Raw genomic sequence first — 24,920 nt, forward strand, 5'->3', positions numbered from 1 at the left:
GAACACTAAAAAGTGAGCGTGGCTTAACGTTTCGTCACCGAGCATGCGCCGACCTATTCTAGGAGGCGACGCAACTACACACGTCAACAATTTGGAAATAAACAATTTGCAAACGTGATACTGTCTCATTTCACTGGAAAAACTAACACCGTAAACTGTTAAACACGCCTGAAACGCATTGCCTCAAGCGAAGCAGAGCGCGAGGTTACTAAAGGACACTCGAATATTCATCCAATATTCCTCAGTGATGCTTCATAGAGACAAGTTCATGACCAACTGCCTCACGTTGACAGAAAAACATTGCAAACTGACAACTGCAGATTTCAATTCAACCTTTATTGTCATGTTCTTTTCCACATTAAATTAATTTCCTCTCCTTTTTGTAACACCTGTAATAAACAACAAAAAACATCCCCAACTGGAGTGATAATAAAGAATTAACTTAAACTGTGAATCAAAGGGACAACAAAACACAGTAAAACCTAACAAGTAATGTCTTTAACGTGTCTGTAAAACACTGTTCCAGCTCCACTTGGTATGGTAGGATTTGGCATTTTAACAGAAATGCCTTCAGTTGTTTGCTTAAAAACATTTTTTCTTATTGCATTTGATGAAAGAAAGAATAACAAACAGGGACAAAATGCTGCTAAAAATGACAATTTAAGAGACGCCTGCAATAGTGCCTTTATTTTTTTGAACCTGCAAACTATCACAACGTCTGGTGGTGTAGCGCGCACACACATACATCTCTGTCAAAAGCTGTAGCTTCCCTGACCAAAGCAGGTGAAGCTAACACACGCACTCCAATATCTTTTGAATCTCTCACGGACAAAAAAAAAAAGAAAAAACACATTCAACAATGAGGCAATAACAAACACTCCTGACATCATTGTCGGCTTCTTCTCATCCTTTTCCATTCGATCAGACTGTTCTGTTCATGCACACACAGGCAGGCAGGAGGGCACCTTTGAACAGCGAGTAAATAAGTGACCGCAGTCTTAAACATCATAACAATATATAATAACCAACTTGGAGAAAAAAAAACACAATAGCGAGGTCAGTGTTTGAAGGGCGTTAAAAAACAGTTCACACATTTTTCTTTTGAAACAAACAAACCAACAAATGGAGAACATCAAATAGGATACAATTTTGCTTGTTAAATATAAGAGCATTGAGTAACTGATGAAGATGCTGCTGACATGGTGATGGGCGACCACTGGGGGTTAGCCAAGGCCACTGCTGTAACATTTAGTTGTCCTGGAAGGTCTGTATAGTTGTAGCTCTGTTAAAAAATGGAGGCGTTGCAGAGGACGTCAACAACAAACCCAGAGGCATATAGTGCAAGTTTGGCTTATGTTGTTGTTGTTTTTTTTCTTCGTTTTTTTGTTTTGTTTTGTTTTTTAACCCTGGGTTCCATGTTGATGGCATATTTGCACCAAGGTAGAGGTGCCAGTACCGACTCAAACATTGTTCTTTTTCTCAAAAAGTTAATGATTTGTGTTGGTAGTGTCTCGCTATCTGCAAATGATTGACGGACAAATCTTTTCTTCTGCCTCCAAACGTTGTTTTTAGCCAGTCTGGTCAGAGATGGCTCAGTCAGCAAGTCTGAATTGAGAGAGGTGACCAGAAAGAAGAGCAACGAGACGTTACATGTGGCACACAAAGAACAGCAAGGGCTTCACTTGAGAACTCAAACCGAGCCCATCTACAGTGCATGCCTGAGTGATGTGGTCTGGGTGGAGATGCTCTGGTTTGGAGAAAAACATCTATCCAGTTTAAAGAATATGATGAAGTTCACCTTTTTTCTCCTGGTTCAAGTTTTGCTGTTGTCTTCATTTAAAGTCATTGAACACGAGTGTCAAGTGTCTGCATGTTGGGAAACCAGTGTCGCTTCAGTTCACATAATCTCTGCGTGAAAATATGCATCATGGGTGTAATATGTGTTTGTCAGTCAGATGGAGTCGGCCCCTCCGCCCAGCAGGTCTCCTGGCAGCAGCGAGGCAGGGCTGCCCATCTGATGACGATCCTCAAGTGCTGGAGAACCCCAGAGGCTACTGCTGGGGTACCCTGCCCCACTCATTCCGCCCCAAAGACCCTGTCGGCCAGCTTCAGAGCCTGCAGCTCCGCCCACTCCAGACGCATTGCTGCTCCACTGGGCAAAGATTCCCAGCCCAGGTCCAGAGGGGGCAGACTGATCCACTGAGCTGCCTGTGCTATCCAGAGTCTGCCAGCCAGAGCTGGAAGGCCCAGTGCCACCTCCTGCTACTGCAGCGACAGAACCTTCTACTGCTCCACTCCCACCTCTATCACAGTTTCCCCCGTTACCATTTGTCCCCACTGCAGTACTGGCTGCTGGTGCGGACCCAGGGGAAGTGGCAGTGGCTCCTCCGCTTCCCCCGCCACCAGCCTGGGAATGTGCAATGTAGCGAGCCACATCCTCCTCACTGACAAATTCAGCCAAGATAGTGGTGTTACCCAGAACGCACCTGCGGGGGGAATGATAAAGACCAAGTATTAAAATGCTGAAAGATGAAATACTAAACAATAATGCAAGATCACCTCATGCTTTTTTTCCTATGGAATCTAACCATAATTACATATTTATGGGTGGAAAACCTGAAAACTTTAACAGATTCTGAGTGAAACATAGGAAGAACCTAGTTTGACTTCAACCTCAATGGTCGTACTACTTTTCTTCACTTCTCAGTACAGTTGGAGTTTCATACTCTTGCTGCCAACTTTCAGTGTTAAACATTCGGGCACAGTTCTTGATTAACTTACATGTGGAGTGCGCTCTGAGCTTTGGCTGCTTCCTGTTTGGAGTTGTAGCGAATTAAAGCGGTGCCCTGCGTGAGACCCAGATGAAAGGTCAACAAGGGGCCGTGCTGCATGCAGATGGTTCGCAGGGTGGAACCATCGATCTGAGGAAGTGGAAAGGACAGGTTTTTATGCTTATAATGAATTCATGAACACAATATAACAAAGTATAACTGCAAAACCTTTTAGCAGTATGACAAGTCAAGGAGGTACAGACAGCATATAGTTATTGACATATTAAATTAAGATTCTGTTGGGAAAAATTAAAAACATCCACATGAAGAAAAATTCCAAGCTTTCCGGGGTTTCCTCGAGGATTTTTTTGACACTGTGGCGGTGAAAGGGCGGCAGATCTAAATTCTTTTCGGTATGTTCATTCAATATCATTTTAAAGATGACAATTCTGAAGGCATGGCAGCTTTTATCATGTACCTGAGGTGTAAGATTGCTGAGCACCAACCAGCAGCTTTCTAGGGCGCTACCGTCACTCCAGGCCGAGCCTGTAGGGGGCGACAAAGACAATTAGAACATCCTGGAGAAAAGTGCTTCAGTTCCTGGATCACTGAACACACGTTTCAAAAACAGAAGAAAGATGTAGCAACAGTTGCATAAAAGCACATTGTTTTTGACATGCGTGGTTAATAGAAAACTAATAATGATACAAAAGAGTTACCGGTCGTGCTTGAACCACTGGTCCACCCTCTGCTAGGCATTCTTGGAGCTGATCCAGACCAAGGCGAAGGCGATGGCTGCTTTTGGCTGGCTAGTCCAGGTGGTGGGCGGGACAACTGACTCTGATTGCTGCTGCGATTGGCTTTCCACTTGTGTCCGATAGGCTCTGGTGGCCAACTCGTTTTGTACTCTGTGTACTTTGCTGTGGAAGTAAACAAAAACAGACATCACAACAGGGCTCGAAAGAGTGATGTTTCACAGTGGAAAAAACTGCCCATGTTTTTTAGCTCAACTGCAAAGTTATTTTACGACACCGTGGTTAATGCTTTTTTTTCCTCCACATGTTCCCCGAACAAACACGACACCACTGCCACAGATTTCACTTTGAACATTTCAAGTTTAGCCCGGGCAATCTATGTATATGCTGATTTATAATGTCCAAGATCCTGGTACGGCAAACTAGTGTATGTATACAGTGTCCCCTCACTTATTGCATGGGTTACGTTCCGCCACCACACGCCATAATTGGAATTCGAAGTAGCAGCAGCATAATATAAGAATAGGTTAGCACGGGGTACCTCAGATTAACAGATAAAATCAGTTTCAGATAGTCTGTATGCATTACCAGAGTTATGTGCGTTGTTAAGGGGACTGTCTGAGGCACTGTAGGGCCAGGCACCAGGTGAAGGCAGTAAGGTGTTGAGGGGAGGGGTGGAATCTGCAAAAGAAAATAACCATAAGTGAAGCAAACAGAAGACAGTAACATTTTATTTCATTCTTTCTATGTATGGGCGTCTACTCTCAAGTCAAGTTCCACTGTCTTTGTACTTTTGGGAAAGTCCACCGAAACACTCTAAAGAGTCTTCATCATCATTGGAGACATATATCATCAAAAGGTTGGCATCCAGTTTCATAAAAGGACAACACAGGTCGCATCAACACCAAGAAAGATGACACGACGTATTAAACAACATGACGGCATAAATAGAAACACTGTTGACAATGAACATCTTTGTCCTGTGCAATTGCTGCATGCTCTCATTTGAAAAGACGCCTGCCTGTTGGTTAAATCTTGACTTTATATACGCTCTTCAGATCGAGCAAAATAAAAAAAATCAGCAGTTGGAGACTCACCAGAATTATCTTGCAACAACTGGTGCTCATTGTCGTTGAGGCTAGGGGATACTGCATTTCCCATCATGCTTCCAGGAGTCATGTAAGGATCTGATTCAGGGTCAACACGGTCAATTCCCTTCCACGGAACTCCAGGCTGGAACTCTGAAGAAAGAATGCATGAGCTTGTAAAACATGACTTATAATAACCTTTAATAAAATGCAACCAAGTGTCACTCACCAGGGGGCCAACTAGGAGTGGCAGCTGGCTTGGATCCCAATTTGTTGCCAGGGGTTCGATGCCAGTTGTTATTCAGTCCATCTCCAGGCATCATGTCATACTGCGAATAAGCTGAGCCCCCTGGAATCTTCATAGGAGTTATGGGTCCTATAAGGCAGATATTGGTCAGTCAAAATGCTGGAATGATGGTGATCAATGTATCATTTAACTTTTCAATCATTACCAATGAGAAGAAACGAGAGCTATTAATTTAAAGTAGCACATTAGATATAACTGAAGTGGGTCCTTGTAATTTCACGTTTATTTATTCCTGATGCCTTTTGATGTTTTCAGGAACAAAGTGTCCCTTTCCATCCAACCACAACATAACCTGTTGTCTCTGTACATCCGGCCCTCTGCTTTCTTGCCGCCCCCAGAACAAAACCAATTTGTCAGGTATGACTTAATTTCTACATTGCACATTGGAATAATGAAATTGTTCTGAGGTCCCAATATAGAAGTCTCTGTTTTGTCCTTAAGTTAAACAACTTGTTTAAGTCTTTTAAAATCTGTTTAAGTTTTAATTTTGATGAAAAGAAGAAAACTGAGACTTAACTACTCCACACAAATTCAGTGTTCATAACCTTTTGAAAATAATTTTCAGTGCTGAAACAATATTCATCAGAATCCAAACATTGTACCATTTTTGTGGAATGTGCTGTCGGATGACACAGGATCCGGAGAAGATTGTCCTTCCATCATCCACTTGAAGCGGGACTGCTGCCCACCGAAGTCTTTCATGCCACCAGGGCCCCCAACCGCAGAGCTACCCAAGTCCAGACCTGAAAGGTTCATCCCAGAATTGAACCCTGTCAGATGGAGACAAAGTGGACAAAGTTCAAAAGTGAACCTGTGAATATTCTGGACCAAATAAATTTCCTGTAAAACTTCCAAAACACAGTCCCCAAACACAAGTTGACATGTGACAAGACAATACAATGAAACAAAAATACCCCATAAAACAAAAGACTTATTTTGGTAATGTAAAACCTTTTAGTTGAGTAGCAGATTTACCGGAATATGGTCCAGGGTGTTTCTGATGCAGGTCTGCTATAGAAGCTGACATGCCTTGGTTGGGGAGGGGATCAGCACCGGGGAGTTTGGCACCAATTCCTCCATGGTGGGAAGGTGAAAGTTTAGTGTTGCTGCTTCCCAGACCTCCCACCTGCTGCTGTTGCCTCTGTTGCTGGAGCACAGCCATGATCCGGGCCAGCTGTGAAGTATGAAAAAAACTGACATCAGTGCCTGTTGATGCAGTTGTTGATGTGTGTCTGTGTACCTGTTGAGGGTCAGCCTGCGGTCGGACATTTGGTGTGAATTTTCTCTGGTTTTGGAGTAAATGCTGTTGCTGCTGCTGCTGGGGTGGCTGCTGCTGCTGCTGTAGAATAAGCTGACAAGCCTGATTTACATATTAAAAGGAAAAACATGACACTAGAGTCAGTGGACATAAAGACATTCAGCAATTTCCAATAGCAGTTATTGAATCCACCAGCGAGTAGTCTTGAACACCTGTGTATGTAAAGGATTTTCAAGTGCTCACTTCAAATCGTTTTTTTTTAAAAGAGGAGCACCGCAGCTACTTTCTTTTAACAAAACACCATACATTTCAAGAAGAACATGAGAAAAAAATCAAGGCTTAAAGCATGGGTCTTTAAAAGTCTTCTCTGAGAGGTCAGTCAGAAAACACTTCATGTTGACTTTTTGTACTTGGAAAATCACAGCATAGGGGATCAAAATTCCAGCATAGGGCTGCTAAAGAACCAGGGAGAACCCTCTTTAGCGTGGAATTTTTCCCAGTTCATGTCGCTCATTTAGTGTAAATGGAGCATTTCAAACGAGGCTACCATTGTATGAGCTTTAACTACATCCCTGTATAAACATTGAAAATTAAATTGCGACATGAAGCTACTCAATAAGTATGTGAGATTTGATTATTAAAAAAAATACACAATGGGGCCACTCTTAGGTAAGCTATAAAGGGACAATCAGAAGTAGTCAAAAAGAGACTAGGATGTGAACTTTCAAGTGAAAGGCTAGTTCTCTCTTACCAGCTGAAACTGGATGTGAGGTGGATATATACTGCTGAGCATGGCAATGTGCTGGGGGGACAGCTGTGGAGGAAAAACACCCGCTCCAACACCTGCCACACCACTTACACCCCCAACAGTGCCTGTGGGGGGAGGCATTTGCTTCAGCATGGAACCTGGCACCTAGAGAGTAGCAGCAGAACACACATTAATTGACAAACCTCAACAGAAATGACAGAAACACTTAATTATTTATAAAAAAAAAAGAAATATATGACCTAAAACTCACAATGATAGCCCAAACTAAATGAGAAGAAAATAATGATTCACTTGTCAGGTGAAGAGAGAAATAATCATTTCTGATGTGATAATGCTCAGTGTACCATTTTATGCCGTTTAAAAAAAAATGTTTTAAAATAATTCATGTAATAGTGAACTGGTGCAAAGAAAGTCATTTGAAATGGAGCAGAAACAGAAAGTGGTCATATAAAAAAAAAATATTAAAAATTCTTGACTTTCATTTCAAATGGGCTGAGACTGAAGATCGTGCCACGATAATTAAGGAATTACTACATACACAATTCACATCAATGAAAGAGAAGAGACCTAGAAACGAATGAATGAACTCTGCCCAGTAGTTGAAAATTATGGCAACGGAGGGAGTAAAGCACAGCATGATACTGTAACAAACAAAACAAAAAAAAACGACATTGCAATTTTTTTTCATTGCAATACAAACACAAATTAACAACAATTCTCACCAGATAACTTGAGTAGCTATATTTAGAAAAAAAAATCTGGTTGATTCTCAGTTTGTCACAAATCCCAACAATGAAAGAAAAATCAGAGCCTAGTACATGAAAAATGATGAAAATATGTGAAATAAATTAGGAAAAATAAAGAGAGCTGTAAAATAGTTTGAGTAGGAAGATTATTATTATTTCTTATTGAATTAACATCTGTTCCCAAAAGTTTAACAAGGCACTGTCAGCACAGTACTGTCTTATGTTTGACAAGATCTTATTGAAATCAAAAATATTTCCATATTTCTGACATTGTTTCTTATGGGACTTCTAATTGATCCCTCACAGAGTCTGTACTTTTCTTCCCTCGTTTTTCCCAGGGCTGGCTATGAGCAAAATGAAAATAACGCACTGTCCTGCAATGTAACTATCGCACATGGGCATATCACAAAGACAAAGTTTGAATCTCATGCCGCCAAACAGCAAAGCTTAATGACAAGTACCTGAGGCGACAGGAACTGATGAGGCAGTTGCGCTCGAATCCCTGGTGACTGGTTAATGGGTGCAACGTTTGGCTGGTGTCTTGATTGTGCCACCCCTCCACTACTGCTAAAGATACTGTGGCCACCCTAGAAATGAAGACAATAAATTAAAAAAAAATTGACATATTACAACAATTCTACTACAGACCAATCCAAGTCTATGTACAGATCAGCTTCATAAATATTAAAATTTAATGTCATGCATGAAGACTGAGATGTTAAAGGAGACCTATCCTGCTGGTTTAACTGTCTTTTTAAACGATGACTGCAATGGAGAGTACAAGTTCTCACGGTCAGAAGAGGGGAGGTGGAGACACCATAACTATTTAGATGATATTTGATGTCAGCATACAAATAGATTCATGTTGTACAGGCGACACAAGTAAGTTCAGATGACAACAATGTGATACACTGGCATTAACTCAGTAAAAATTATGTGCCGAACATAGGGATGGGAGCAATCCAGTATCGATATGGGGCTCCAATACCAACGTTTTGACGGATTGGGAATTGTCGAAACCAACCAGCAGGGACGACTGATCCATGAGCGGAGTCTGAACGTCATGTTTTCAGCTGAAGTATCTTCCCAGTCAGCTGCTCCACAATCGCAATGCAAACTGTGGAATGGATCTCCTGTACATCGATGAGAGGCATGAAACATGTCTCACTTGGAAAACCCATCCCACAGTTTGCAGTGAGCTCGCTGAGCTGACTGGGAAGAGACTTCATCTGAAAACACATAGCCATTTAGTAGGCAAGCGATTAGCAGAGGGCACCTGGAGCTAAAACTCGCCTAACTTCAGTCCTCGGTTGAGCATTGATTGTGGCATATATGAGTAAGTTGGAACCCAAGTAAAGTAAAGTGCAGTGGTGGTCTTCGCTGACGAATACATACAGGACAGGCAAGCGTGGATGTGAACCAGAAGTGCAGAACATCATGTCAAATGTTTTCGTTTCTCAAACGCACTGTTGTGTCCTCAAATTAGTCAAATATCTTCAGACACCCGCCCTACATCCCTTACTTAGGCTTGGCAGTCAGGAAATTGATTTATGTAAGCTGAAAGAGCTCTTACTCTTGTAATCACTCGTTCATGAGATTTCACAAAGGGAAAAATGACTAAAGCAGTCACTTCAAAATATCATCATGAGGGACTTACTGCATCATAGAGATAAAGACCCAAACACTTTTAACATATGCATAAGCCAGAAAAGTTGGACATGCAAGTCCCCTTTAATAAAGTTGTGCACTCAAGAATCACTGGTTGTTTGGGCTACTTTAAAAGAATAACATGAGAATCATTGGCAGGTTTGTACAAACAGAAATAACACATACGTGAGTGGTGGTCTTACTTGTCTAAAGGGGATAGAGTGGTTGAATAGGGAAGGGGGCTTATGGGCAGTGGGTGGTGAGTACAGAGAACAGAGACCCTCTTCCCCGGAGCAACCATCCTGATTGTTCAAAGTCAAGGTCTGTCATGGTGACAGCAAACAATGGATGAATTTGAGGAGAAATGGGGGAAAGGTGGTAGGAACGTTAGACAAAGACGAATAGTCAAAGAGACAAATTCATAAAAAGGTAAAAAATAAGTAGACTGCTATGAATGGCATTTTACCTTGTCATAGTAAGAACCAGCATCCATGGGTGTGGCCTCTCTGGGAACAGGGGATCGATAAGTCATTCCCCCTCCTCCTCTCGCTGCTTTCCTTATGTCTCCATTATAATCCATCATAACCAAGCCTCTTTTGTCCATATCCAACCTCTTATCCTGGAGAGCTCCTGGAGTAAGGTCCATGTTTTGGCTAGGAGAATCATCGTTCTGTTTAAAGGAAGAGACAAATATCATCATTAAAAACTATCCACCTATGCCAACTTTTCTGAAAGTTACTTTTCATGTTCACACACTGGGAATAAGACTGGGCGAGACGATGACAACGAGGTGTGTTATAAAGTCTTTTCCTTAATATAAACATCAATAGATTGCATTAGTCCAAACAATAAGAGTTTTGTGCAGCAGTGACCTGTGAGTTACTGCCATGTGGCTCCACCTCCTGTCTGAAGACATTAAGTAAAGGCTGCAAACACAACAAGAGGCTGCCCTCTCAATGAATGTTGGAAGGGAGAAAATAACTCATGGCTAATAAGTAGACTAGACCTGCACTACTGCTAAAATTACAGGATATGAAAATAACAGCAATGAATTTGAAACTTGGAAGATACAATTACTTCCTAATCAACTTCGAGATTTTCAAATCTCACTTAACGGGGAACATACAGTATAGGCTAGACAAAAAAAATATTAATAATAAAAATAAATATTGGGGGCTTTATTTTTCCAATACATTCCCCCGTGGTATTGTAGCTGCTGGGAGACATCAGAAAGGAAATCTGTACTGGCTGGTTTAAGATAAAAATAAATAAATAAATGAAATAAATAATAAAAAAATCTGGACTAAGCCTAACCCTAACCAAGAAAATGGTAACTCGTGAACCCCTACTCAGAAGTTACAGTAAAGTACATTTTGCAATAAATGTCCTCACACAAGGACAGAACATTTCTGCTCATGAATAGCCTACCATTAAGCCCATATTCGAGAACTGCCTGTTGATGGGACTCATCCATGAATCCCCACCACCAGTCTTGAGTGGACCCTGAGATCATACAATTGCAAAGTTGGTCAAACGAAAACTAAAACACCAAAGACTAAAACTTTGAAGCAAGTGTTTTTAACCAACCTTATTAATTGGTTTCTTGCTGGTGTGACTCTGGCCCCAGCCTCCATTGCTACCCTGCCCCCAAGATGATCCACTTCCCTGAGAGCCAGTGCTGTTCCACATGCCCCCGCCGTCATCATCCTCCTCCCAGCTTGAGTGGCGTGAGGCAGCCACAGAGCCCTCTTTGTCTCCCCAGCCATCTTGCATAGACTTTGATCCTGTGAGGGGAAACATTTGTAGGTGAAGCAATGAACTTGGGCTGAACACATTCTTCCAAGATGGAGATTAGGATAAGGGTGATTAAAAAAATGTTAATCCACATTTTGCACCAGATGTTTGATAGATTTTCTCACCAGACTTAATGGGGTTAGGAGGGGGGTTCCCCCAGCCAGTCGACTTCCCTGTTGCTTCATCAGGGTCTCCCCAACCAGATGGGGCATCAGTCGGTTTTCCCCATGCTGCGGTGCCATTGTCTAAATTTGGACTTACAGAAGATGTTGCACCCCAACCAGTTGAACCTGTGGACAAATGGTATCAGTTAATGGCAACTGTTAATGATTTGACAGAAGTACAGAGGTTGCAAAATGATTGGGCATATTTGATTATGACATTAAGATGGTATCAAGGGTTTCCCACAGAATATTGTTTTGTCAGTGCTTAAAGGCGCATGGGGTGGTACAACTTCAGGCAAGTTGAAAACAATATTGTACATATCAGCCCAGTAAGAGTCGTTGTATGTCTCTGTATCTTCTCAGAAACGCAGAAGAAAGGATACTGATTATCAAGCTCTGTGGAATCCGCTTGTGTTGGTCCCATCACAGACTATATGCATCAGATTTATTGTGGGGTTAAAAGAGGGTGTAAGAGGCAGTGAGTGAAAAATTAGAGTGTGCCTGAATAGGTGTCATCATAATCAGAAGAAAGTGTCAACTGAGTGCACAGGAGCACGGCTGAATAAAGATTTTTTTAGCTTCAAGAACTAGCAAGAAGGTATGGCTGGAGACCCCAAATCAAAAACAGACGTCCAAAAATGTTATGTCAAAATATAACACGTGAACAGTTGCAAAGGCCAGAGCAGCTGCAATGTTGTGGCTCAGTGTCACGCCAGTGGATGGAAGGCAATTGAAATTATCTACGTTTCTGCAAGAGGTCCTATTGTGCTTTTCTATGTTTTGTCATCTATTCTCAATGTCCATCCATTTCTGAGATTCCTTAAGCATGTAGTTCTCATTAGTTCTCACTGGTACTGATTTCACAAAAGCACGTTTATGAAACCAGAACAAAGGATGTGCGGGCATTTACTTTTCTAAAAACACTGGTCATGTTAAGATACTTCTTGGTATCTCACCCATTGATGCTGTGGTCCCAGGTCCATGGCCAGCGTTCAGGTCCCTGTTAGTTGCAACCTGCCGATTGGGCTGTTGGCGTATTGCAGGACCCGACTGTTGCGCTTGACTTTGAGGTTGTGGTTGCTGAACAGCATGTGCGCTGTTCTTGTCCCATAAATTCACTGGCCTATAGTTGTAATTTGTTGGGTCTCCCCATGCTGACGTCCCATCATCAATCTCATTTTTCCGGCTTATAGATTGTGGGGAGGGTTCCTCCCAACCACTCGCTTCTGATCCACTTAAACCACCAGGAGGACAACCAGGAATGGGTCCGGAGGTCCAGCCTGAGCTTTGGTTTTGGGCTTGTGAGATGGGTTTTCTGCCCACACCCACTTGCATGTTCTCTTGGTCCAACGCTTGCTGTGGAGGGTGATTGCAGGACTGTGATTGTTGCTGTTGCAGTTGTGCCTGTAGGCCTGTGACGGAACCTGACTGGCTGTTTGGCATCTGATTGTTTTTGTTTCCACCACTCCAATTTGAATGGCCTCCCATTCCTCCACCAGCACCCACCGCTCCTCCACCACTTGCTTCCCCAGTGCCCATGGTTCTCCTTGAGGCTCCCTGATCCCAGCTTCCCCAATCACCCACAGCAGAATCTCCTCCTGAGTTGCCTCCACTGTTTTTCCTGTCTTCTTCCCACCCTACAACACTGCTAGTTGATTTGGATTCTTCCTCCCGCCAGTCCCTACCTCCCCCAACATTCTGCCCTGATCCCCATCCACGTCCTCCATCTCCACCCAAATCTTTCCAGGCACCTGTACCTTTGTCCTCTTTGCTTCCTGTCCAGCCACCACTGGTTGGTTCACCTTGTTGTCCAAGATCACCCCATCCTCCTCCATTTCCACCCCGAGCATTTCTCCATTCTTCATTTGCCCAACTTTTGGCCTCCTGACTATCCCTTGACCCAGCACCACTCCACCCCATTGATCGCCCCTGTTGGACATGCCCTGGAATAGCACATGATGTCCCAGGTTGTGAAATGCCAATATTCCGCATGCTGGAAACGGAAGAAGTTGGGGCTCTTCCTGAAGTTGAGGCCCCACTGCTGCTACTGTTGCTGCTACTTTCCCACCCTTCCCCAGAAGACACCACTGAAGGAACTGTGGAAGGAATTAGCCCTCCACCAATAGAATCACACACAGGATTTCTGGAACCACCAGAATACTGAGAGTAACCACTAATAGACTGAGGCTGTTTTGATGTAGCTGATTGTGGAGCACTTTTATTCTTTCCTTGTTCTTCCATATCCCAAGAGGTGTTTTGCCTTATCTGCGTCTGTCCCCAGCCTGTGTTAGATAAAACTCGAGGGTCCAGATCAGGACGACTTAACAGGTTTTGTAAGGCGGCTTCAGTATTAGATGCTTGGCGGCGAGGACGTGACTGACCACCACTAGACCCACTTTTGGAATTTCCACCACTAGATGAAGAATTCGCCCGAGTTTCCTGTGCCCCCGTGGCCACTCCCCATTCCCCCATTTCCGCCTCTCCCTTCTGATTGTCCCATGCTCTGGTCATACTGGAGGATGCTGAAGTTGAGGTACCAGGAGGAATACCAGATGCACTGTCTCCACAACTGCTGCTGTTGCTACTGCAAATTCCCTCTATTTCCTCTCCTCCAGGTGTGGACCGACTAGTACTACAACCCCCACCCCAATCACCACTAGGCACCACTCTTTCTCCAACAACCCCTGATGACCCCCACGCTCCCTGAGATTCCCTAGAGGTTTGACTAGAATTACCCCCAGTTCCAGCACTACTCCAAGAATTAACTCCAGTTGTTGAAGAAGGATAACCCCAAGCCGAGGTTCCATTATCCTCTTCTGCAGCTCCAAATCCACATTCCCCACTTTCCCATCCATCAGTCCTTGAGGCACCTGCTTTGGAGCTAGCTGCAGGGTAAGAAGTTTGGTTTCTCCATGAAGAGGCATGACTGTGGTCACTGACATTTTCCCGACCTTCTCCACCTGCACAGTCCATTCCACTCTCGACAGCTCCACCCCCTGCAATTTTTGGTCCAGCTGATTCACTATCCCATTTTCCCACTTCCACCCCCCTTTCTCTGGATTGAATTTGGTGGAGTTGGTGCTGATGAGTGCTTGATTGATTCACAGATAATGGAGGATGACCACCCGGAACTCCACCTGCTCCAGCCCCAAGTCTCAAGGAAGCAGAGTTGTTGGCAGGTCCTGCAGTGCCTGGTTGTTTAAAAGAAGACTGACCTTCTGGTGCAGCAGGAGGCCCATTCTGCTGCACCAAGGCAGGCCAGGCCGAAGGGTTGGCATTTGGATGGAAGTTGGCACCTGGAATCCCGCTGCTGCTGACAGCAGGGCCACTGGCATCATGGCTCCCTGGCACAGCGGAGGCTTTGGAAAGTGAGGAGGATTGCTGTAGCAGAGACCCGGCAACAGCTACTGCATTACCCCCACCAAGGTGACCCTGGGAGGCAGTCGTCCCCCATGCCACACTGTTGGACGACTGTATACATTCATTGGGCGATGAAAACAAGGAAGTGGGTGAGGATTGGTTGCCAGAGGCACTGACGCTGTTCACAGGCATTCCGTTGTTGCTGCTTCCGCCACCAGCCATGGTAAAAGGAGCTCCTACCGAATCGTTGCCAGCGATGCTAGGCCACTCTTCTAGATCATTTCCATCAACAATCACCTTCTCTCGGCCCTGAGAGGAGGCTTGGCTGCCAGAGCTGGCCCCCCACATTGAATTTGCATAATTAGAAGTAGTAGTAGAAGCAGCAACTGATGAGGTGGGGGCCAATGAGGAGGCAGCTGAACCACAATCTAAAAGCATGATACAGAGTGTGTTAAAATCCAAACTATAAATTCAGGGCTTTGTCAAAATTTACCTGAGACAACAACCAGGTTTGCATTCGGGCCTTCACCTCCTCCTCCCCCTCCCAGCAGCATAGAGGACAGTGGCGGCTGACCCCTTTTCAGTAGCACTTTATGGTCCTGCTGGCAGCGGAAACGTGGCGGCACTTCTCTCGGCATGTAACGGGGTTGCTGTTGAGGTGCCTGAGCTCCGCCTCCACTACCTGCACTCCCGTTTGCACTTGAGTTGCCAGCGATTGAGGAAGAACTGGTCGTGGGGGTGGGTTGTCCGTTGGCCACTGCAAGGCGCTTGGCATTGTTGCCACCCTGTAATTGGGTGGCAGCACTGCCAGGGCCAGTGGGGGCTGGGGATGGTGAAGGAGAGGGGGTGGGTCCAGGGCTGGGGGAGGCAGAGCTGCTCTGAACAGAAGGAGGCTGGGCAGCAGCCGACTTTGTTATGTCAAGCACTGCAAAGAACAGGTTAAGAAAGTCAGTTCCAATTGGTAACTGCACCCATACAAGAGTAAAAATTGAGTACTGTATCTACTAGTACCTTTGTTTTTTTGCTCAGTAACCTGAAAAAGAAAGAAAATAAATGATCTCAGAATGGAATTCATACATGTCATCATGCTAAGCCAGAGCTTCTTTTATTTTTTCCATTAGTAACCTCATTATATATAAAATAAACATAGAACACACCTTCTGAGGGGCTTCCCTTTTCCTTTTTTCGTCTTTTTTCCTTTTCTTGTCTTCCATGAACTACTGCTCCAGTCCCAACACTCTTACTCTATTAAAGATACGACAATAATTTGAGAATTCATCAGTCAAATTCATTCACTCGCGTAATCCATTTTAGCTACATTACTGTGTGCCATTTGAGACAAGAAAAAGTGTAACAATCAACAGTTACAACATCAATTTGACCATGACTAAAGAACAATAAAACTGTTCTGTTGTTCATGCAGTTTCAATCCAAGTTATAATGTTCATAAATACAAATGAAATTGTAACCACCAGCTGTGACAACAAAATAAAATTACCGGAAATGTCTGAAGACCACTTTCTTGCAGCACGACTGTAAGTTCAAGTACTGACATTTGAGTGCTTGCCAATATCAGTAAGTAATAATACCTTTACAACCATTTACAAAATATCAGCACATGACACCACTGCCACAGATTTCACTTCTTGTATTTCAGGTTTTCCCTGGGCAATCTATACATAATGCAGATTTTTACTTAGTAGTGCTTACTGGTTTTTTTGTATACAGTGTTCCTTCATTTGGGTCATGACACACGTTGAAAATCTGTGGCAGTATAAGCACCATAATGTTACCACCGGTTAGCGCAGTCTCTGCAACTACTAATGTCATGATTGAGCATTTTCTTGGATTAAACACATTAAGAACAATCAAGAAAAAAAAAAAAAACATTTTTTTTTGCAGCACAGGTAGGAACAGGTGGACCCAATCGCATCAACAGTGTAAACTGTTGAGTTTCCTGTGTTAAAAGTAGAAGTAAAACTACGATCATGAACTAAGGTGCTCCATTCACACAGCGCCACGCTGCAGTCTTAATGTGCTGCAGTCTGTCTTAATGTTCCATCTGGTAAGATTTGATGCAGAGTGGAGGTCCACCACTGTGTAGCTCATCAGGGAGTATATTACAGTAAGTATTAGAGGTGGGAAAGAAAAAAAATAGATATATTGTTGCGACCAGTGTCACAATAATCAGTACACTGACAGTAAATATCAAAATTTTAGTACAACATTCATAGTAAGCATTTTTAGTTGAGAACGTATCCCAGTATGCCGGTTTGCTAGGAATCTTATATTTGCATGGACGCTCCATAATTGAAACTGTGCCACCTCTAGCATTTTCTGCTGTCACATAATACATCCCAGTGCTGCTAATGGCCATTGCTACACTAGACCCAGCAAATTTCAGGAGGAAACATGTAGGACAATGAAAAGAGCAGGATACCGGGATTATATCAAGAGCACGGACTGATAGATTTCATTATTTTAGCTAAAGCATGTGATTGCGAAATGTCAAACCTTCAACAAACACAACACTAATCTCTGATGAGTGAAGAGATATGCTCTAGCATTGGATTTGCCAACGCTAGTGGCAAGACTTAGGAAACAGCAACACACGAGCTATAATTCGGAGCTTGTATATTCAAATTTTCTAGTTTAAAATGCCATGAACACACCAATGTGTCCAGTGATTGTGTCGAGGTGATATTTGAGCATCAACGCCATATAGCCTGTCCAGGCATCACCGTTACTTCCGGGACTGGAGTCCTTTCCTCTTCATATTCTACATTAATGAAATGGGAGCAATCGCAAAACAATGTTTTTCTGAAGCGGTCATGGGAACGAGTGTGCCAGTTAAAAAGCACAGCACATTCCCATCATGATCGAAGTTTAACAGACAAACTTCGACTGACAAACAGCACAGAGAGCCACGACAGTGTTGTAAACAAAAATTGCAGTTGACCGACAATACATTGCATTGTCACCTTTCCAAGCCCTATTTGTTATCTGGGTAAAATTATGTGGATAACATCTTGGCTTCTGAAAAAGTGAACCCTATCTATGTAGTTCACAAAAGTTGATTGCAATATATGCATTCAACACTAAATGGAAGAACCATTGCCACTCACTTTTGTCATGTTATTAATGTTCATGCACTTAAATTTGTCCAGCTGTACATTGTTTATATTTACAAGACTGGAGGCCGTGAGACAATTTGCAAATGCTTGTTTCTTTGTACAAGCAACATCCGACTTACAACGTGCTCGACTTACGTCCACCCGTACTTGCGACCACCAGATGCTTATTTTTATTTTTTTTTATTCAATGTCTGGCACTGCAGCACGTACAGCCCGGCAACGCGTACAACAATTATGGCAGCACAATATCCCAGCATCTCACTCTCACACAGCTATCTAGCACTACAAGAGTACCTATAACCCTTGCATCTGCTATTATGACGTCCAATCTGACTTACGACCAGTTGGTCGGAACCGATCTCGGTCAAAAGTCGGCTGTTACTTGTACATTGAATTCATGCATTATTACATACTTTTTCCTTTTGTGGGTATTTTTTCAGTTTCAGTCACATATATTGTGATGTATTGTTGATAACTGTTTTTGCAATATATAGGATATCACAAACATCATGTATCGTGATATTATCATTATCGTAGGCCAAATATCGCCACACTATCGTATCGTGAGTTACCCATATTGTCCCACCCCTAGTAGGGATCGAGTCTGCTCATGAGTGTGTATTTGACGAGTTCAGTTACAACAAAAGACATCAGAACCACAGAAATATCTTTGCCGGCCAGTCACAAGTGCCTGCACAGAGGTTTTCAACACAGGTGAGAATATTGTCACCTGTCTCCACTTTTCTCTAAGCCAGAGTATGTAAACAGACTGGTGTTTCTAGGTAGACACCATCAAGAGTTACATGATGAAAGTTGAATATAGCCTATTGCTATGTTAGACATTTTTTATTATTATTTTACCAATGAAGTCTAAAAGTTCTAAACAGCAAAAACTTAAATCAACTTAAATCATTGACTAATGTTTGAGTGTCAGTGAAATTAAGACCCACTGTACTGTTGGTTAAAACAACGTAATGAGAGAGCAATGTCTTTGATAACGGGTTTAAAGATTGGTTTAAACGCCCTAAAACCAACTACAACACAGGCGTACGATGACTTGATGTCCTTCCGAGCAACATTGGTTCCGCTACTTAAACTGTCAACGTTAAGGCTACATCTTGAGCATGTCATTCAAACCAAACCAAACAAGTTTTACGATTTAACACAACGATTACAGAGTGCTGGATCTCGAAAGGCAACAGCAGAAGAAACATATTCTCATGAATATTTGGCAGGCGGAACGCTGACTGTTCGTCGACAGCTAACATCTACATAGCGAACGTCACGTAGCGCACTAGCTTTTCAACACCGATTGAGTAAAGTGACTTGATTTTGTTTGCGGAATTATGGAAATATATACACATATTGACATGCTGTGACATAAAGTGCTGTTTTGTTGTCATGCAAGTGCTAATGCTATAAGGGTTAGCAGTGACAGAAGCTACAAGTAGCATAGGCCAGACACAAAGCTTCAACGTGCATTTGTTGTTCAATGATATAAAAAGGAGACAAATACAAGACCGAACCGAACATCATGACTCGTTAATGTTGTGTACTCACCTCTGGAATCACATATGAAGTAAAGCTAGCGAGCTAGCTTAGCTAAAGTGCTTCAGTGCGATTTCTTTTAGCTTTTAGAGGCATTCGTCGATGCTACAGGAATAGAAGCGCCTGAGCGAAAGTCAAGTATAGAATATAACGCTACTGGACTGTTGAAAAGTACTATCGTTGCTCGTCTTCAGTGTGCAGAGTGCATTTAATTTCAAAGCGCAGTAGAGTCAGTCAGTTGACGGGCGGCCATTTTGCATCTCAGCACGAAGCGTCTCTAGGCAGGCAGCCTGCTGGAAAACGCTCGCTGACTGGCTGCACCACTAAACCAGATTTTCGGACGGTTACAACTTTGTATCGAAACTGAGCAACCGCCCACTGATAATAACAGTTCTGGACGCACGCTGTAAAGTGTCGTCGACGTGCATCCCCGAAATAGTTTTAGTTGTCGGTATGGCTCCGAGAAAGAGCAACACAAGGAAGAGGGGAAATACGTTTCCAGGTGAGGTGGACAGCAGCGAGGTTGCGAAGAAGAAGCGAGTGGGAGTCAAGACATACATTGGGGCACACGTCAGCATTCAAGGTATTACTGGTATTGTCATCCTGGTTGCAGTTGCACGTGCGGTGATCATTTGTTTCGAATCTATTGTGGACTTAATAGACGACAAAATAGTTGTTTATGAACTTGTGTTATTTTAATATTGTGTCATTATTTAAACAGCCCTTCATGTGTTCCACAGGTGGAATATGGAATGCAGTGCAGTCCAGTCTAAACGTGGGGGGCACCTGCTTTGCTTTGTTTCTGGGCTCCCAGAGGTCCTGGAAGAGACCTGTTTTGGACCAGGATGCTGCCGACAAGTTTCGAGAAGTGTGTTCACTTCAGGGGTTTGATCCCGCTCATATTCTTCCTCATGGATCCTACCTAATGAACTGTGGTTCCCCTAAAGAAGGTTGGTCACTCACTGCCACGTTGTTCCCTTCAGCTTACGCATCTCAAGTCTTCTTTTTGATTGTATGACCACAGATGTGTTTGAGAAGAGTCAGGCACTGCTAGTCGATGAGCTGAGCCGCTGTAGCCATCTGGGTCTCAACTTGTACAACTTCCACCCCGGTTCCTCCCTGGGATCCATTTCCGTGGAGCAGTGTGTGGACAAGATTGCCGCAGCTATAAACCATGCTCATAGCCAAATCCCAGCTGTGGTCACAGGTGCACGGATAATCCATCTGGTTTTAAATTAGCAGCAAAGGTTTTGTCTTCTTTCATGATGAAAGGCCAAACTGAATTGAATATAATTTATCGAGTGTATTTGGGCTTCAAGACAGAAATAGCCAAAATAGCCCTAGATCTTAGATGACTTTGTTTTTTCCCTGCTTATGCTGGTGTGTTTTTATAGTTTTCACCCCCCTTTCCGATCTCCTCAGTGCTGGAGAACATGTGCGGTCAGGGGTCAACAGTGGGTGGCAAATTCTCAGAGCTGAAAAGCATCATCGACAAAGTGAGGGACCAGACCAGGATGGGAGTGTGTTTGGACACTTGTCACGCCTTCGCTGCAGGTAAGCCTGATGTTTTTTACAAACGGAAAATGCAATATTTAGAAATCCAATACTCTATTTACTTTTTTACATATTGTGTGTATCTGTATTATATTCTCCTTTAGCTTTTATCAATGTCTTCAAAGGTTACATTAGGAACATATTATCCTATTTTGTATCATGTGTTGCTTTAATAATCACTTCAATTGACAAATGCCACTCATCTAAAAGTTATTCAGATTTCAGACTAAAGGACAAAATTTTGCTGCCATCATGGTCAATAATTTCACAAAATGGTTATGTACCAACGTGAACTAAATGTTAATTCATCATATATTTTTAATCTCTCCAGGATATGACCTGTCTAAAGATGGAGGAGTCAAGGAGATGCTTGATGAGTTTGATACAGTAGTGGGGCTCGACTACCTGAAAGCTCTCCATCTCAATGACTCCAAAGGTGAAGTAAACTCATCACACTCCTCACTCGCAACATGCAACTAAAACAAAGAATGATCTTTTCAGTCTCTGAATGTGTGTATTTGAAGGTAAACTGGGCTGTAAACTGGACCGCCATGAAGACATCGGTAAAGGTCACATAGGAATAACTGCTTTTCAAGACATTGTCAATGAACCGAGACTTCGCAACATCCCTCTTATCCTGGAAACACCTGGACGGTAAGGAGGGAAGCAGAATTGTTGTCCAGAGAATTGACACTTTACAACGCTGTTTTTCAACCTTTTAAAAGCCACAGCACACTGATAGTCATTGAAAACATCCTGAGGCATACCACCAATGGAACCTAGGCCCAAGCTCATTTGCACTTTGTCGAAAATTGTATCTCTTAATTCATGAAAATTTGTCACCAATGACCTTGGCTATATTGGTATGCTTTTTGCAGAACATAATTGCAAAAAATAAGTTCTTTAAAATGTCTCCACTCCAGGCAAAATAGGTGACTTTGGATGATGGTTGAAAAACACTGGTCTACTAAAATTTTCATTTGCAAGTACAATAACCAGGCAATGTGTCTACAGTCAGCATGATGATGATGACAGAAGAAGAATTTTCAAAGAACAGTAAACCTGTTTTCCTTTCACAGGCCTGGATTTGGAGATGCCGAGCAGATTGAACTTCTTTATTCACTTTGTAAGGATTGACTTCAAGTCTGGGAGCAGTTGGCAGCCAGAGTTTATGTTGTTCATGACGTCTGTCTCACATGCAAGGTCCACAACCGGTCACTAGGTGGCAGAAAGCGTAGACGTTTTTGTTGTGCTGTTGCTTTTGTGTGCACGTCTGTCCAGGGACATGACAAGTTGGATTACTCTGTCTCGTCTGCTACCACTTTAATACGTTGATGAAATGTTGACTGGGTGAGATGTCTTTGTCCATATTTCTTTGAATTGAAATGGGTACTTATTATTTTACTCAAGTCACTAGATTTGTCTGAGAAGAAAAAGAAAAAGATGAATAAATATAAGTAGCACACACACACACACACACACATATATATTATTTTACAGTTTGCTCAACTTCGAACAGAAACCAAATTCAAAATGTAAAAGTTGCTTGTCCTTATGTGTAAATACAAATAATTCTTGCAAGATCCCACAAAATAAATCAAAAAATCTGGGAGAGTGAGGAGGATTACAAACAAAGATAACTCTTACAATCAGGCAATGATGTAATTTGGCTGTTACATCTATTGAAATGCATCAGTGAAGCAATGAAGAGAAAGTTCCTCTCCTTCTCAAACTTTCCCACAACTCTTGGAACACAAGAGTTGATGCACCACTAATAACAAAGGAAGAGCTTTGTTTTCTCCGACCTTGCGCGCAATCCTGTTTGTACATGAGACATTTTGAACCAGGATAATTCTACAGTAGCATTCCCCAGATAAGTAAGTTAAAGTGTAAAGTTGGTCCAGACTGTGTGTCTGTCGGCGGGGTGTTAACAGAGACAGGAAGTGGAGGTGACTGGCCTAAGAATGTCTGCACGAATGTCACGCCCACAGGAAATGCCTGTCCAGGTCGCTGTAGCCGTGAACAAGAAGGTTATGATGAATGAATAAGGACGAACACGCAGTTGGGGTTTAGATAAGCTGATGCGTGATGGTTTTCAGAGGGGTTTTGGTGAGCCGGTTGGGTCAGGGCGCAACTTGCCAGAGCTGTTGGAGACTAAACAATGAATAAACATTCCTGAGTGCCAAATTTATCATTTTCTAGGAAGGCATGCATGAGAAAATACTGATGGGAAAATTCTTAATTCTTCAAGAACCCCAAAACGTGAGGAATGCGCTTGCTTAAGGGTAATGCCGGCCCGTGTTTGCCAGCGTTGTTCCCCTCACTCTGTCATTATTGGGCTGCAAATATTTTCCGCTGCACCCTAAAGCCGCTGATTTAATTACACAACATTGTAAGTACTTCCAGATATCTCTGGTTTGACTATTTCAGTCTTTCAAATGTGAAGCGTTCTGAGTGATCGTTTCGCTACAGACACTTTTGACTCTTTTGAGATTTGAGATTTTTGAAGCGCATGCAGGTTCATGGGAAGAAACTGCTTTTAATAAATCGGATATTATGACTTCACATTTGAATTTTAAAGTGACCAGACAGAAAGGACTCATTTCAATGCGGTTTGTTCTCAACTGTCCCCATCTAAGTGCAGCCGTGCATAGCCTGAGGCAAAAGACAGATAAAAGCTCTGTTCTGCAGATGTCAATGGACATTTCCCACCACTATATCAGAGTCACTTGTGAGGTTTACAACAGTGCCACCACAGGTACTCAACAAGCACCCACACTGCCAGAACACAATCTCCACATTCTTGAACTACACCCTGGAACGATAAATTACTGCTGCTTCAATGTACAAATTGTCACCATTGTACATCCATGCTCTCATCCATGCCACTAAAAGCGTCGCTATCTGACTCAATGTCCACCTCCCTTTCAGCCTTTTCAACTGTTCTTTCCTGAGCCTGACAACGGGATAGCCATAGGCCAACGCACCAAACTGCGGGCATGTTAGGTCTGATCATGTCCTCAACAGAAGTTGTGTCTGAATCTGGTGTTCTGTGTCTGTCTAGTCAGATTTCAGTTAATTTTCTTGAAGAGTTAGATAAGGATTGTGCATGCAGTGGGAGGAAAATGCAAAAGACGTGAATGTGTGGCTCTGCTCTGCCAATGTGGCTTCGACTGCAGTCTGGATCCAAATGTATCCACCGCTCTCTTGCCACAGTCTGACTGCTGCATCTGCCAGCAGCTCTGAGTGGAACCCACATGTGCACACACACACACACGCTTCCACAAGCCTCAACATTGACTGATCTAAAGGGTTTAAAAGAAATAAGAGCTGAAGGACAGGGTGGAGTTTGTTCTGCTCCCTCAGCAAATCTTTTATTTTTGCACCTCAGCTGCAGTGAAGGCATCGTAACTTCTAATCCAAAATGTGGTCCAGCGGGGACAATGGAGAATGAGCACTTACATGCTGAGTGCATTTTAAGAGATAGTGCCTTGGTCAAGTTGTGTGGGTGTTTATGTGCAAGGGATGCTGAAGTCTAAAAAATAAAATCTATAATAAGGTAATAGCAAAAATGGTAGTGAAAGTGTCGTAATAAAGATGGGTCTTTCAGTAATACCTCATTTTATCCGGGGGGGGTAGTTGCTTCCCCCACACTAGGAGGCACACCATAATCAAGTGAGCAAAGAAAGGAAGAATGCAAAAGATAAAAAAAAATTATGGGAGAGAATTAAATGAGTCACAGACGACTCTCCTTTGCCTGTCTCCACAAGTAACTGGCCTGCTGTATTCTCCTACATACACATACTCAAATCAACATTATTTTAAGAGGCCAGTAGACTGCATATGAGTTATCAAATTTTGGCTGATAAACACAAAAATTGTAATAAAAATGCCCTAAAACACATGGAAAAAATGATATCTTGGCAGGTGACGTTGTCAGGTTTCCAACAAAAGAAAACGCGTTTTAGTTTGAATTCCTATTTTGTGGCGACCGTTCATTGCCATCATGCTTTGCCCAGTCTCTC

General features: G+C 42.9%; 2 protein-coding genes across 4 annotated transcripts; one reads left to right on the plus strand and one right to left on the minus strand.

Moving 5' to 3' along the window:
• Window positions 1-319: 319 nt before the first annotated feature.
• tnrc6ba (trinucleotide repeat containing adaptor 6Ba) lies at window positions 320-19,830 on the minus strand. 2 transcript variants are annotated; one of them, XM_053852508.1, is made up of 22 exons: window positions 19,354-19,830; window positions 15,817-15,904; window positions 15,671-15,692; window positions 15,153-15,584; window positions 12,256-15,087; window positions 11,261-11,425; window positions 10,929-11,125; window positions 10,770-10,844; window positions 9,808-10,011; window positions 9,545-9,664; window positions 8,156-8,281; window positions 6,931-7,092; window positions 6,162-6,281; window positions 5,897-6,095; window positions 5,524-5,691; window positions 4,844-4,990; window positions 4,624-4,767; window positions 4,115-4,207; window positions 3,491-3,691; window positions 3,250-3,317; window positions 2,782-2,921; window positions 320-2,486 (listed from the first exon to the last, which is right to left on the minus strand). In XM_053852508.1, the coding sequence occupies exons 2-22, from the start codon at window positions 15,871-15,873 to the stop codon at window positions 1,952-1,954; spliced, it is 6,207 nt and encodes a 2,068-aa protein (XP_053708483.1). In that variant the 5' UTR covers window positions 15,874-15,904; window positions 19,354-19,830; the 3' UTR covers window positions 320-1,951. The 2 variants fall into 2 exon arrangements, with proteins under 2 accessions (XP_053708483.1, XP_053708564.1); XM_053852589.1 differs by lacking the exon at window positions 9,545-9,664 and having other exon boundaries at window positions 19,354-19,827.
• si:ch211-141o9.10 (probable endonuclease 4) lies at window positions 18,896-24,920 on the plus strand. 2 transcript variants are annotated; one of them, XR_008413296.1, is made up of 7 exons: window positions 18,896-19,924; window positions 20,082-20,291; window positions 20,366-20,548; window positions 20,764-20,895; window positions 21,227-21,331; window positions 21,397-21,549; window positions 21,975-24,920. XR_008413296.1 is itself a non-coding variant. In XM_053852943.1 (7 exons), exons 1-7 carry the CDS (start codon window positions 19,795-19,797, stop codon window positions 22,030-22,032), a joined length of 948 nt encoding a protein of 315 aa, XP_053708918.1. In that variant the 5' UTR covers window positions 19,405-19,794; the 3' UTR covers window positions 22,033-24,920. The 2 variants fall into 2 exon arrangements, 1 of the variants encoding a protein (XP_053708918.1); XM_053852943.1 differs by having other exon boundaries at window positions 19,405-19,924; window positions 21,420-21,549.

Source organism: Synchiropus splendidus, chromosome 1 (genome assembly GCF_027744825.2).
Source record: "Synchiropus splendidus isolate RoL2022-P1 chromosome 1, RoL_Sspl_1.0, whole genome shotgun sequence".
NCBI lineage: Eukaryota > Metazoa > Chordata > Actinopteri > Syngnathiformes > Callionymidae > Synchiropus > Synchiropus splendidus.

Bases quoted from the DNA above. Each gene is read 5' to 3' on its own strand.
- tnrc6ba (XM_053852508.1), bottom strand. From the start codon at position 15,873: ATGGAAGACAAGAAAAGGAAAAAAGACGAAAAAAGGAAAAGGGAAGCC. The intron at 4,768-4,843 runs GTGAGTGACACT...TTCTTTCTTCAG, and splicing joins CACTCCTAGTTGGCCCCCTG to AGTTCCAGCCTGGAGTTCCG. The intron at 2,487-2,781 runs GTAAGTTAATCA...TTCCCCCCGCAG, and splicing joins GCTCAGAGCGCACTCCACAT to GTGCGTTCTGGGTAACACCA.
- si:ch211-141o9.10 (XM_053852943.1), top strand. From the start codon at position 19,795: ATGGCTCCGAGAAAGAGCAACACAAGGAAGAGGGGAAATACGTTTCCA. The intron at 19,925-20,081 runs GTATTACTGGTA...TGTGTTCCACAG, and splicing joins GGCACACGTCAGCATTCAAG to GTGGAATATGGAATGCAGTG. The intron at 21,332-21,419 runs GTGAAGTAAACT...GTGTATTTGAAG, and splicing joins CCATCTCAATGACTCCAAAG to GTAAACTGGGCTGTAAACTG.